Source organism: Macrotis lagotis, chromosome 3 (genome assembly GCF_037893015.1).
Source record: "Macrotis lagotis isolate mMagLag1 chromosome 3, bilby.v1.9.chrom.fasta, whole genome shotgun sequence".
Taxonomy (NCBI): domain Eukaryota; kingdom Metazoa; phylum Chordata; class Mammalia; order Peramelemorphia; family Peramelidae; genus Macrotis; species Macrotis lagotis.
The window spans coordinates 296801201-296816515 of NC_133660.1; the positions used below are offsets into that span (position 1 = coordinate 296801201).

Here is a 15315-nt window from a genome sequence, read left to right on the forward strand (position 1 = left end):
ACATAATAATATACCATAACATTTTATTGGGACAATAATTCTTGGAGGAGTTGAGTATCGATTGCTATATAAAATAAAGGAGGGTGAAATCTGAAAAATATTGTCTTCGACAATAAAGATGTCATTGAAGACCTAAATGGAAGTGATTAATTATGATAGAGAAGTTGGAATAGAAGCCAGATTTCAAGGGCTTTGGACTTCTGTCTTTCCATGGCAATGCACTGCTACTTGCTTATTATTTCTTTACCATTATTGGGGAAACATTTTCCTGTGGAGAACTCTCATCAAAGCATTTTTCACATCCTTATTCCTCAGGCTATAAATAAGAGGATTGAGCATGGGGATTACAATTGTATAGAACACAGATGATATTTTGGCTTCTGCCAAGAATGATGTGTTATCTGGCTGTAAATATGTAAATATGAGAGATCCATAGAATATAGTAACTCCCACAAGGTGAGAGGCACAGGTGGAAAAGGCTTTGAGCTGACCTTCTGTGGAGCGTATCTTCAGGATGGCAGAGATGATGGCCATATAAGAAATTATAATTATGATAAGCGAACTGAAGATAGTGAATCCTGCTAGCAAAAATATCACCATTTCTGTATTGAAACTGTCATGACAGGATAAGGCCAAAAGAGCTGTTGTGTCACAAAAGAAATGGTCGATAGTAGAGGTGCAAAATGCTAAATTACTTATAACACAAACAGTTATCAAAGAGTTATTGAAACCAACCACATATGGCATTACACCCAACCAGATACAGACCTTTGGGGACATGACAACTGAATAAAGCAATGGGTTACAGATTGCAACATAACGATCATAGGCCATTGATCCTAGGAGAAAACATTCACTGCAGGCCAACCCAACAAAGAAATACATTTGTACAAAACATTCCACAAAGGATATATCTTTCTGCTCCAATTGTAACTCTTCTAGCGCCTTAGGTGTGATTGTTGAGGAATATGAAATATCAATGAAGGCTAAGTTGCTCAGGAAAAAATACATGGGGGTATGGAGTTGGGAGTCAATTTGAATTAAAATAACTAATCCAAGATTACCCAAAACAGTGAATAGATAAATAAAGAGAAAGATCAAGAAGAGACCAACTTGTAGTTCAGGGTGATTTGCAAATCCTGAGAGAGTGAAAGAGGACACTGTGGTGAGATTTTCCCCTGCCATGTTCTGTTGAATCCAGGGTTTACCCTGTGCAATAAAGAAATTGCAGACATTAGAGAAGGGGCATCTTCTTAGAATGGATGATAATGTATTAAGTCAATCAGTAATCAATGTAGTAATAAAGCTGGGAACACTGTGGGGTTTACATGGATGTGCTATGTGGGATATATGTATCATATTCATTTGATGTGTGTAAAAACTAGGAAATAGATTTCAACTACTAGTTCCCAACAGGAATTAACTTCTATTTGATTAAAAATGCTTGATATATCATATGCCAGGTTGTGTCCATTAAACTTCAGTTGAAGTGCTGGGCAGCAGCATATGTAGCATAGCTAACATCCAAGATATTCGTGACCCCATGCTACGTATCTTACAATTATTATCCCTTTGATCCTCACAACAACCCTGAGAGATGGAGAATGGTATTATTCGCAATTAATAGCTAAAAAAAAAAAACAAAAAAAAAACTGAGACAGAAGATGTGGGATTTGCCCAGAGTCAGAACCAGGAAATAGATGAGACTGACTTCAAACTCAGCTAATCCTGTTTCTTGATCTTGTGCTTTAAAAGCTGCAGCTCCTAATTACCAGTAGCTTAACCCATCTTTCTTAGCTCTAACAGGCAGTTATCAATCAATCAGCATTGATTAAGTGTCTATGGCATGCTATAAACTGTGGGAACTGGGGGAGGCAAAGCTAGTCCTTGAACTGAAAGAGGTGGTGCAGTAATTAGAGTGCCTTGTCAGGAATCAGGAAGAGTTATCTTCCTCAGTTCATATCTAATCTCCTCAGGTTCCTCATCTCTAATGTGATCTGGGGAAAGGAATGATACTCTAGCATCTTTGTCAAGAAAACTCCAGATGGGATCACAAAGAGCCAGACAGAACAGAAAAGACTGGACAATGCAAGTGATGAAGGAGTTTATAATACAACTTTATATGGCACTAAAACCTTCTTCAACCATCTGTGCCAATAATAATAAATCATGTCTCTCTTCCATAGGAGAGGTAGCCTATCACTTTTCCTAATCTCTTCTTAATCATGCTAAAATCCCCAGTTCCAAGCTAGGTGAATATAACTTTACTAATCACTTTCTCATCTACTTTATCCATTATCATGTTTTCATTCATTAGCAAGAATTGATTGAACATTTCAGAGTACTCATCCCTGGGATGTGTTGGGTCAGATAATAGAAAAAATTATGAGATTTCCTGACTATCTTTAGCTTACAGTCTATTTTAGAAGACATGGTAACAGTTCTTCTGATATTTAATCCACATTGTAACACACACATACATATAAAAACATATACATATGCACACAAAACATTTATAAATCATATTCACAAACATAAGACTATTGAGGGTGAATATAAAACACTTTTACACTATCAATTAGTCTAGTAAATGTAACCAGTTGACATTCTAATTTTTATGGAACTTTTAAGTTTTTCTTTGGAATAATAAAATTTTACCTCACATGTAATTGTATCATAGTCATTGGGAGTATATAATTTCTCAATGTCCCAGAGTTCTCTCTGTCTACAAATTTCAGATACATGCTGTACTTCCCCATCTCTACCCCACTTCTCCATTATTCTGTGTGTTAATTTGGAATGATTGCTAGTGGCTGAAATATTATCACCTTTCCATAAGTCAGTTTGAATCTATCAACTTCATTATTAAGAGTTTAGTAACTAACCCACTGGTCCTACTCCAAGAAATGGCTTTTCATCCATTCACTTTATTCACATGACTAATAGGATGTGATCAGTTACTGTTTTGGATAAACATTTTTTAAATGACTATCCAATATTCCCCGGGAGACATTGACCATCTTATAGACTTGGAGATAGCTTTCTACATTAGTACATGAGCGTTAGGAAACAATCAAGATGAAGTGATGAGCCTATTTCCTATGAGACATAAGCAAATGAAGAATGTTATCCACAATTGGATATTTTTTTTTTACATTTCAATCCAGTTACTGACATAAGGTATACTGTGAAGAATATTCAAAATTTGAATGACATTTCAGTTAGTTTCTTGTATGTCATCCCATTTATATTTCCTATGATCCACTGATGATGGAAGAGAAAGAGAAAACAATATCGTTCCATCATTTTGATGGAATAAGAAATGTGACTGACCTGGACCAAGTCACACACCAAGCAGGGGCTATGACTGAATATTTTGAGAATGATTATTTATACAATCTGACTTCATTCACCTTAGTTCAGGCCCTCTTCTTCTATCATCAGTAGGATTGCAAAACCCTCTCTAGTGAAGTCTCGATAATGTATGTCTCCCCCTGCCAACTCATCCCTCATGAGGATAGGTTTCTCCAGAAGAATCAATAACTTTCTATAGTCTCTGGAATTGAAATATTTTTTTAAAAGCTCCCTTCATTGCAATATAAAACTTTACACAGTCTTATCCCAGTCTGGTTTTCTAAATTCATTTCGCATTACTCCCTCTCATATGATCATCATTCTGGTCTGATTTCTGTTTCTTATACAGGCAATTTCAGCTCTCACTTCTGCTACCTACAATGACAAGAATGTTCAACCTTCTCCCTACAATCCTTCAAGCACCACTTACTAAACAACATAAATTATCTTCTATTTGTTTTGCTGTCATTTGTATTGATCTGTGGTCATATTTCCCTTAAGCAAAATGAATGGGACATCACCAGTGGTTGGGACAATTTCATTTCCATCTTTGCTTAATCAATACCTTGCAAAGTGCCTCACTTATTTTAAAAAATTAACCAATGTTTCTGCCTTTAATTCACATTTTTCAAAAGTAGTTTGTGCAATTATTGCTGGCTAGAAAAAACCTGACAATGTGAATTAGAGAACCTTGAAATAGCAGATACAAGTATTCTAGGACATGGGAATATGGGAAGAATAATTGAAAAAAAACAACCATCCAACTGTTGAATTTCAATGTTTTCAATGCATATTGTAACAATTCATGCTAATTCTCTATGTCCCTAAATTTCTTCATCTCTAAAATCAGACTTTTAAAATTAAATGCTCTAAGGTCTCTCTCTTGAAATCTAGGAACCTATAAGCATTTATTGAACTGTCTCCAAACCTAAAAACTGAAATTTACTATCTTGCAGTGATGTAACTTAATAACTTTTACCTTGGCTCTGCTTTGCTTTTGGAGAATGAAAGGGTGACAAATTAATAATGGACTAGCTTCAGATTCAGAAAGACATGTATTTTAGTCTTGCATGCTACAAACACTCCAGTTGTGTGGTCCTGAGCAAACTGCCTAATCTTTTGCTGTTTCAAGATAATTCACTAACATATAAAGTCCATGAGAGGTAGTGATCTGCACTAGTGGATCATTTTCTTATTTTACTTCCCTGAAATGTCCCCTATAGGCCAATACCCCGTGCATCAATCAATCAGTCATTCATGTTAACAATTAATCAACATATTTCTTAATCTTTTTTCTATCTACCAAACTGTACTAGGTACTAAGAATATAAAGGGAGTTAATAAGGATCTCAAATTCTATTGAGAGAAGCAAGAGGTATATAACAGATACGCACAGATTAGTGTTTAAGTGATCTGGGAGGGGGAGGCAATGAAATTAATAACTCAGGTGATGAGTTGGAGTAGGAAAAGACTCCTTCCATGGTAAGGATGTCTACTATATTGACACAGATGTGAATGAGCTATTGCCAGTCTACTATATATAGTCAGCTAACAATATTTAATGAGGAGATCATGTTAAGTATGGGTAATCATTTAAGGGAGCCAAAATAAATTGTGTGTGAGCATTTACTCATAGAAATTAACTAATGATACAAACCAGAGTTTGATCTATTATGCTGATGATGTCAAGACTTAAGAAAGTGATAGATAAATTATTAATAATGAAGATTTATCTAATAGTATAACATGTAAAAATTTTTGGACAATCTGGCTACTAAGCACAACACTGAGAGGTATGCAAAAGTAAAACACAGCTTTTCTACAGAATTCCTTTTCTTTAGAAATGAAATTGATAAGCTGGAGAATATCATTATGAGGATAATGTTGATCATGTCATATGAAGAAAGGTTGAAAGAACTGGTAACTCATAAATAAGAAAATTTCAGATTTGGGAAAAGGGGTGATATATTGCATCCTTATGTCTTTAAGGACAATTATGAAAAAGAAGAATTAGACTGATACTTGATGCTAGAAAGTTATGCTGGAAAGTATATATATAATATGTAAATGCTTTATTTTATAAATAAAAAATAAAATAAATACTTTTTTAATGAAGCGCTAGCCAAAAAAAAAACTTGACGGTCTTGCAAAAGAGTAGATTCCTTCTTCTTTAAAGTGCTTCACCAAAGACTGAATGATCACTTAGCTGATATGATGAAGTAGAAATATTATTTAGGTGTGAATTGAATTTAGTAGCCACACAGTTATTCAAAACTCTGAGATTACTTGGTTCACTTTATCATCACAATCTTTTCTATTTAGCATTGTTAAGTACAACATGTTAGGAGCTGAAAATATCCAGTGGAAACTTTAACTTGTAAGAATTGTTTTTTTCCTAGAGACACTAAGTGGTGCAGTAGATAGAGCACCAGTCGGGGAGTCAAGAGAACCTGAGTTCAAATTGTATCTCAGACACATAAAAACTACCCAATTGTATGACCTTGGGCTAGTCACTTAACCCAATTGCTTTGCAAAAAACAACAAATTTCTTTCTTTCCCATTAATGATTTCCCAGACTGTAAGGAAAACAAAACTTTAAACAAGTCTTCTAAATGACATTTCCTTTCTTTTTATTTTATTTTATTTTATCTTCCTTACCTACTTTATGAATGCTGAATAAGTAATCTCACAGCAAAGATGTTGTTTCTTCAGATTAGAGCTTTGGAGATTGGTGCCTTGAGAAATATAATAATGTTGTTGATGGTAATGAAGAGGAGGAGAATGGTTTTGGGAACTATTCACATTGAATTCCATTTGGAATGCTTCTGCTTTAGTAAAATAATTAATGTTAAGGAAATAGAATCATTTGATAAAGCTGATTAGAGATTAAGAAAAAAAACATTTTGTGACCTTGAAAGGCTCAGTTAATTACCCAGGAAGATATTATATTTAAAATCATATTTTCTCTTTATGATTTATAACAAACAGAATGTCAAGATCATTCACATAAATTATCTTTATAGTATTGGGATTCTTGCTAGTTAAAAAAATAATCTCTTGTTACTGGACTCATTCACCAAATCTCCCTACCTCCTCCCACAAAGGAATTGATTACAAGATTATTTTTCCCTTGAAGGTAAATATTTTAATTATACCCAAAGGTCTTTTCTTGAAGTAACAATCATGGATTTTTTTTCTTCCACTGATAAACAGTAAACTTAACAGTTTAAACATAGGCCAAAAGACAAAGATAGAATGTTCATCATATGGTAAGACTGGACTCAGATCCAACATCTGAGACAGTCTAAGACTATACATTTGAGAAGTGTTGTCCATCTTTGTCGGCAAAGGAAGCTTTCACACATGGTGTTCCCTGTCCAAAAGAATAATTTCCTTTAACCAAAGATAATCAAATTTAATTCTTTTGTAATTGAGACACTAAGCCACAGTTAATGAGTAAAATAGCAATTATTGTTACCTGTTTTCCTCCAAATAAAGAAAAATCAATAATTAAAAGAAAACACCAATAGTGTTTTCCTAAAAAAATGGAAAGTAAATAAATCTACTAAGACTAGCTCAAACATATCACATTTTAAGCAAATTTACATTAATAATAGTAATCAAGTATCCCTTTTCTGTTGCTTTATGAGGAGAAAATGTTTAAATTTATTTAGGTGCTCTGTATTCAGGTTAACTAGAAAGTCAACAGATTGATCTAAGTGATTTTATATGTTTCTGGTATTAAATGCAAATAATAATATTTTATACAATCTGATTGAATTCCAAAGAACATATTTTATACCCTTTGTTATATAGCTACCATTGTGTAAAAAAAAGTGCCACTTAGGGCTAAATTTTTTACAACTAACTCATCTGACGTCCAGAAAATCCCTGATACATAGGTGCTATTTTTATTCCCATTTTAGAGTTGAAGAAATTGAGACTGATAATGGTTAAGTCAATCAAACAGCTAATATACATGGGAAACCAGAAGAGGGCAATATCATATAAGTGATAAGAAGTGAAAATATAAGAAAGGTGGATCTCATTGTTTAGTCAATGAATATTTTTTAAAAATGATTATTACTATGGTAGGCATTAAAAACATAAACAAAAAATTATGACTGATCTTGCTCTCAAGGAGCTTACATTGTAAGTGGATATAGTGTGCTAAATGGTAAGATAAATAGAATATATACACAAAATATAGTGATAATTTTGGGAACAATTTGTGGCGTTATGAATATCAAGTGCTATAAACCACACCTCAATGTTTCTTTGACTTCAGAACTTTGAAAGCAATTGTGAGACATGGACAATGCTGGCATTAGACTGCTCAATATTGTGTACCTGCATCAGAAAAGGTACCAGGAATATAAGATTATGACCCGGACATGTCCTGGTCATGTTCTGGTCAGTGTGTTTTCTGTTGTCTTGCATTAATCTTGGTTAACGCTTTCATAGCGTTCATTGATAGTGACTGCATATTATTATTATGTCTTTAACTGGTTGAAATTTTTTGCTAGGAAACCCATACTATTCATGACCTTTACTGCAAGAGACTTTTGCTAGAAAACTCACATTATTCTTGGCTTTTACTGCTTAAGGACTCCACATCAAGGCCTTCACTACTTAAGCAGTTCACATCATTTTAACTATACATATAAACATATAAACACATACATACACATATATTCTATGTCTGTATAAATATATATCTATGAAATATATTGGGTCTTGCAGTTACTTAAAGTCTACCTTTTGTCCACTAATATAAAATAGAAGTTCTTTGAGAATAGAGGATGTTACATTTTTTTCTGTCATATTTAATATAGCATTTGATTCACAGAGGGATATTTAAAAAAGGACCGTCACTTCTGTGAGTTAGAAGCTGCTTGATTCCTTGAGTTTCTAAGTACATCATGGTTCTTTACTTTGCCCTGAATTTTTCAGCATTATGAATTTAAGCCTGGATAAACTCATAGATGATATTTTTATAAGATTTGTAAACATAATCAAATCTGATCTACTAAATGTTTAATAGATATTATTAACATATATATATATATATATGCCTTATATAAGACACTTCCTTAAATGCTAGGATTACAAAGATAAAGTGAAAAAATAGCTTATATCTATGTCTATATCTATATCCATATCCGTCTCCATCTCCTTCTCCATCTCCATCTCCATCTCCATCTCCATCTCCATCTCCATCTCTATCTCCATCTCCATCTCCATCTCCATCTCCATCTCCATCTCCATCTCATCTATCCCTATATCTATCCATAACCATATCTATATCTATCTCTATCTCTATCAATCTCTCTCTCTCTCTCTCTCTCTCTCTCTCTCTCTCTCTCTCTCTCTATATATATATATATATATATATATATATATATATATATATATATATACCATCTATATCTATATACTCCAAATCTCAAATTCTACTGCTAGGATGAACCATAAAATCTATAGATGATGTAAATTTTGAGGATTAGCTATCAATGTGGATGACTCATTCAGGTTCCTAAAATTTTGAAGGCTAGAATTGTAGACCAAATAGAAATTATGTTAATTAAATACAGATAAATGCAAGCTTCAAATGTAGGTCCTCACACATATAAAATATAGAGATGCTACTCATAAATAATTTATGTTAGGAAAATATTGGTGTTTTAGAATATTGTCAATTCATTATTTATTCATAACATGTGGTCAGTAAAAAAGTAAAAGTTTACAAATTCCTTAATTTTATGAATAATAAGGTGAGAGTCATAGCATGTTGACAGGTTAGCTTTACTGTAATTGTTACAAGACTATCATCATAAAATTATCATCCTAATGCTCTGACAAGTATTATGTACATCAATAACATGGGAAAGACCTCATCCAAAAGGCCAAGTTCACCACTCTATCTAGACTACCACTAGAAGTCAAATTTCCTCCTAGAATTAGCTATGGGATGAAGACAGTTCAATAAGAGGCAGTGAGAATGATTTTTTTGCATAGCATTCCCACCAATATATATGCGAGTCATACCATCATCCTTATGATATCCTGGTCTTCCACAGTTATGAAGGTCAACAATCATGTGCCCTCATCAGAATTTATCTGGATTATATGGTTAATTCTTTTAATAGCTCATTATAGTGATTTCCAGGACACAACCAAGGTGGTGGTGGCATGAGGCTAATATGCTTCCGGAGCTTGTCCCTACCAAAAATACATGAAGCCTCTCTCTGACCTTCAAGCTACATATCACACCCAAAAAAAAAGAGAAGATTCAAAGGAGTTTTCTATGGTAGACATAGTGGAGGATCTTTAATGAAAATCTATCTCTTGGGGGGGAAAGGGGAAGTGAAGCCCAGGAGTCAGGAGAGCAGGAAAACCAGCTCCTGCTGGCTTTTGGCCACAGTGCAATCTAGCAGAGATCCTAGCAGCTAGATAACAAGTCATCAGGAAGGGTCCCAACCCCCAAAATCAGGCTCACAGTTTCATCATTGAAGGATCAGAAGACCTGAAATACCATATTTCAGAGGGCAAAGAATCTCGTATTACAACCCAGAATTACTACCCTGCAAAATTCACCATATACTGTTGGGGGGGAGGGAGATGGATGTTCAACAAAAATTCCAGAATTTCCTGACATAAAGACCAGAATTGAACAGAGAATTCAATTGCCAAATAGACTTCTCAAGAGTTGCATATGAAGGTAAAGGAAAAAGGGAAGGAGAAAACAAAAAACAAAACAAAAACAAAAAACAAATATTGGTCAAGAACAACAAATTGTATACAACCCTTAAAAGAAAGATATAACACTTCTAATTCTTGAGAACTGTATGGATAATTAAAGGGTTGAATATTATTGAAAAGATTGCACTTAAAAGGATATGGTATAGTTGTCTTGTCTCTCCATTGAAGATGTCAAGACAACATTATTATTTGAGACAAAAAGCCTGATGAAGAGCAGGGATGCTAACTTTAAACATAAGTATCTCATTATCATTTAACCCACTTTAATTCAGCTGTGCTGACAAAGGTTATCATTTTGACTTCTGATGGCATCATAAACTAGGTGGTCCTGAGTCAGTGTTTCCCATAACTTACAATGATTTGTAAAGTTTTGCTATGAAACCTTCAAAGAAACCCAGGACCTAGAGCCCTTTAAAATTCTTGTGTTTAATTCAATCAAGGTTTACTTAGTCCTTGCTTTTTTTTTTTTTAAGGTTTTTGCAAGGCAAATGGGTTTAAGTGGTTTGGCCAAGGCCACACAGCTAGGTAATTATTAAGTGTCTGAGGTCACATTTGAACTCAGGTATTCCTGACTCCAGGACTGGTTCTCTAACCATTGTGCAACCTAGGTGCTCCTATTGCTTCTCTTAATAAGGTTTAAGCCCCTAGGTGGGGAGGGGGGGTAAAGTGTGAGAGAAAATAGACCTGTGGTGTAAGTTTCCCCTATCTATCAGGGGATAGATTCAGCTCAGGAGAGAAAAGTAATTAAAATAACACAATGGGGGGGCGTGTCAACAGGACATTGACTCAGTCATCTGTTGAAAACATTAAACAGTTTTTATAGAAGAAACCACAAAAATTATACCCAATTAAAAATTAGCATACAGGATGAAAACTATGATGTAACTCTAACTTGCACACAGTGTAATCTACCAGGATGTAACTCAGGTAAAGAAGTTCTGGAACAGGGCTGGGGCTATCAACAAATGAGGCCACAAATGACACAGTTGTGTTATCAAATCAGAGTTCTGTGGAAAGCCTTCAGGTTTGAGGGTCACCAGAACTCAGGTCATTTTTTTAGTCATCACTGACCTCCGACCCAAACTCACTCAAATAACTTTCAATACTGGGGGGAGGCAAATAAATAGATCAAGAAATGATTTGGCTTCAGATGATACCTTGGCTCATGAGGAAGATTGTGTGTCCTTGGATGGTACTTGTAAAGGGATTAAGTTAAAAAATGATTATAATTATGATTTGAGATAATGCTGCTTAGCAATAAATCACCCAATGATATCTGATTAAAAGTACTTGAGTGATAAATAACACAGGTGAAGAGGCCCAAAGGAATTTTAGAGGAAAAAAAGGGATAGTGTGAACACTGAGTAAATTCTAGTCAATAGATTGGCCCAGAGAAGGAATAATGGGGATAGGAAAGAATATAACTTTTTCTTTGCAGTATATGACACCTATATCAAAATTGACCATGCACTAGGACACAAAAACCTTATAATGGAATACAGAAAGGCAGAAATAATAAATACACACTTCTCAGACCATGATGCAATAAAAATTATATATAATAAAGGGTCAAGGAAAGATAAACCAAAAACTAAATAGCAATCTTAAATAATGGGTAAATCAAACAGCAAATAATATTATATCCAAGAAAATGATACTGATGAGATCATATCAAAATTTATGGGATGCAGTCAAAGCAGTTTTGAGGGGAAATTTTATATCTCTAAATGCTTATGTGAATAAAACAGAAAAAAGTGAATTTTGTATGCAACTAAAAAAAGATAGAAAAAGAACAAATTAAAGATAGCAAATTAGAAATTCTGAAAATCAAGGGAGAGATTAATAAAATTGAAAGCAAGAAAACCATTGATCTCATAAGTAAACATAAGAGTTGCTTTTATGAAAAAGCCAATAAAATAGACAAGCATTTGGTTAATTTGATTCTAAAAAGAAGATACCCAAATTACCAGTATTAAAATCAAAAGGGGTAAACTACCCATCAATGAAGAGAAAATTAAAGAGATAATTTAGAGCTACTTTGCCAAAGTCTATGCCAATAAATTGCATAATCTGAGTGATATGAATGAATATTTACAAAAATACAAACTTTCCAGATTAACAGAAGAGGAAAATACTTAACCCCATTTCAGAAAAAGAAATTGAAGAAATCATCAATAAACTCCATAATAAAAAGTCTTCAGGTCTTTATTCACCATTACTATTCAATATAATATTAGAAATTAGAAATGTTAACTATAGCAATAAGAGAAGAAAAAGAAATTGAAGGAATCAGAATTAGCAACGAGGAAGCAAAACTTTCACTCTTTACAGATGATATGATGGTATACTTAGTGAACCCAAAAAAATCATCTTAAAAACTCCTTGAGGCAGCTAGGTGGCACTGGGAATCTAGTTGGTTCAGTGGATAAATCACCAGCCTTGAAGTCAGGAGGACCTGAGTTCAAATTTGATCTCAGACACTTGCTTAATAATTACCCAGCTGTTTGATTTTGAGTAAGTTGCTTAACCCCATTGTCTAGCAAAAAATAAACAAAAAACCCCTCAAAATTAAAAAAAAAACTCCTTGAAACAATTAACAAATTCAGCAAATCAGTAGGATATAAAATAAATCCATATAAATCATCAGCATTTCTATATACAAACAGCAAAACCCAAGAATAAGAGATAGGAAGAGAAATTCCATTTAAAGTAGCTCTAGACAACATTAATTACTTGGGAATCTACCTACTAAAACAAACCTAGAAATTGTATGAACACAAATGTAAAGCACTCCTCAGCCAAATAAATCCAAATCTAAATAATTGGAAAAATGTCAAGAGCTCATGGTTAGGTCAAATTAATATAATAAAAATGACAATTATACCAATCAAACCACCAAATAAGTATTTTGCCAAGCTAGAAAAAAATAGTAAAATTCATCTAGAACAAGCAAAAAGTCAAGAATTGGAAGGGAACTGATGAAAAAAATTGTAAAGAAAGGTAGTCTAGCTCTCCCTACACTGTAAATCAGCAATCATCAAAATTGCCTGGTCCTGGTTAAGAAACAGAGTAATGGATCAGTGGATAAAGATATATTCAAAAGGAATCACAGTAAATGACCAGAGCAATCACTGTTTGACAATCCAAAAGACATCACCTTTGGGGTAAGAACTCACTAACAAATATTGTTGGGAAAAGTGGAAAATAGTATGGGAAAAACTAGGCATAAATCCTCATGTCACACCCTATACCAAAATAAAATCAAAATGGGTATAGTATTTAGACATAATGGGCAATCATAGATAAATTTATAGACCAAGAAATGCTAATCATCAGATCTATGGAAAGGGGACAAATTATTGACTGAACAAGAAAATAGAGTACATAAACTGTAAAATGAGTGATTTGGCTATATTAAATTTAAAAAGATTTTACACCAATAAAATCAATTGCTGCCAAAATTAGAAGTAAATCAGAACTAGGAGTTCTGATATATAGAGAATTACATCAAATTTATAAGGTTACAAATCATTTCCCAAATGATAAGTGGTCAAAGTATATGTATAGACAGCTTTCAAATGAAGCAATTAAAACTATATATAATCATATGAAAAAATGCTCCAAATCATTATTGATTAGATAAATGTAAATTAAAACAACTCTAAGGTATCACCTCACACCTACCAGATTGGCTAAGATGAGAAAGGGGAAATGATGAATGTTGGAGAGAGGTTGTGGGAGGATTGGAACATTGATGCATTGCTGGTGGAGTTGTAAACAGATCCATCCATTCTGGAGAGCAATATGGAACTAGGCCTGCCTAAAGAGCAACAAAAATGTTCATTCTCTTTGACCCTGCAAATCCAATTCTAGGTCTATTTCCTGAAGAAATGATTTAAAAAATGAGAAATAGGATCTGATGCTGAGCAAAGGGAGTAGAGTCAAGAGAACAATGTACACAATAACAACAACACTGTGAGATGGTCAACCTTGATGGAAACAGCTCCTCTCAGCAGTTCAGAGAGCTAGGACAACTCTATTAGGTTGGCAATTGAACAATGTTATCCCTATCCTTCAGAATCTGATGAACACTTTATAAAAACTATCTCAGGTATTTTTTTCCCTTAATCCAAATTCCTCATACTGCGTACAACTAATCTGTAAACATGTTTATCAAAAATATGTATGTACAATGCTAACCTGACTACTTGCCGCTGAGGGGAGTGGGGTAGGAAGGGAGGGTGGAAGGAAATTTTGAAACTTTAAAAATCTACATATGCATATGGATGAAAAATGTGTAATCTGTATTGTCAAAAAAAAGAACTCATCATAAGAAGATCATTAATAAGTAAGATATGGTTCTTAGCAGGGCAAGCACGACAGGGAAAGACTGAACTGTCATATGAGGTAGGTGGATAGAGATGTTGAAGGGTATTGAACTGGGATTAGGGAAGACCTAGGTTCAAATATATCTTATAATTTTGAACATAGCATTTAAACTATATCTCCCTCAGTTTTCTCATCTCTTAAATGGATATAATAATAGCATCTATCCTTTCATATTCTTGGGAAATAATTTTATTTTACTAAATAGTTAATATAAGTAGTAACATTTGTAGATGCTTAACATAAAGGGAAAAAAACATGATATTTATGCGGGAATTACATCATTGTTATGTTATTAGCATAACTTTAATCTCTGTAGGTGACAAGGAATCCAGTCTGTGTATGATTTTATATGGAATAAAATGAGATTGTGGCCTGTCTTAGGTCTAATCATAGTGAAAGTTGGCTGGGGTCAAATAAAATAGTCTGACACTGAACCTATATCCAAAACCTTCTCTGCAAGGTTGAGTGTAACACAAATTCAGTCACTGTGATCATGGTCTGAATTTAGGGTCCAGGTCTAGACTGAGGAGGGGTTTAGGCTGCATTTGTTGGGGGATGAGCTTTCATTGCTTAATAAATCTGTATACTTGGAAGATAGAAATTTTGTTTCCTCAGTCACTTAATCTTTCATTTGTAACAAAGTTACAGAGACACAATCAAACTAGATGTAGGGAACCAGGAAGAGCTATCCACAGGTGAAATGGGCTGTGTTGGACAATACAGGTATCCTCATCACTTGAAAGTCATCTTTAAGAAAAATCTGTAGACAACTTGTTATGGTGTTGTAGAGAAAATTTTATATAATTTGGG

General features: G+C 33.8%; 1 protein-coding gene across 1 annotated transcript; it reads right to left on the reverse strand.

Annotated features, from left to right (window-relative positions):
• Window positions 1-249: 249 nt before the first annotated feature.
• Window positions 250-1185, reverse strand: LOC141516844 (olfactory receptor 8I2-like). Its single transcript, XM_074227810.1, has one exon. The coding sequence runs from the start codon at window positions 1183-1185 to the stop codon at window positions 250-252; it is 936 nt and encodes a 311-aa protein (XP_074083911.1).
• Window positions 1186-15315: the final 14130 nt, after the last annotated feature.

Excerpts from the sequence above, each read along its gene's own strand:
- LOC141516844 (XM_074227810.1), bottom strand. The coding sequence starts at position 1,185 with ATGGCAGGGGAAAATCTCACCACAGTGTCCTCTTTCACTCTCTCAGGA.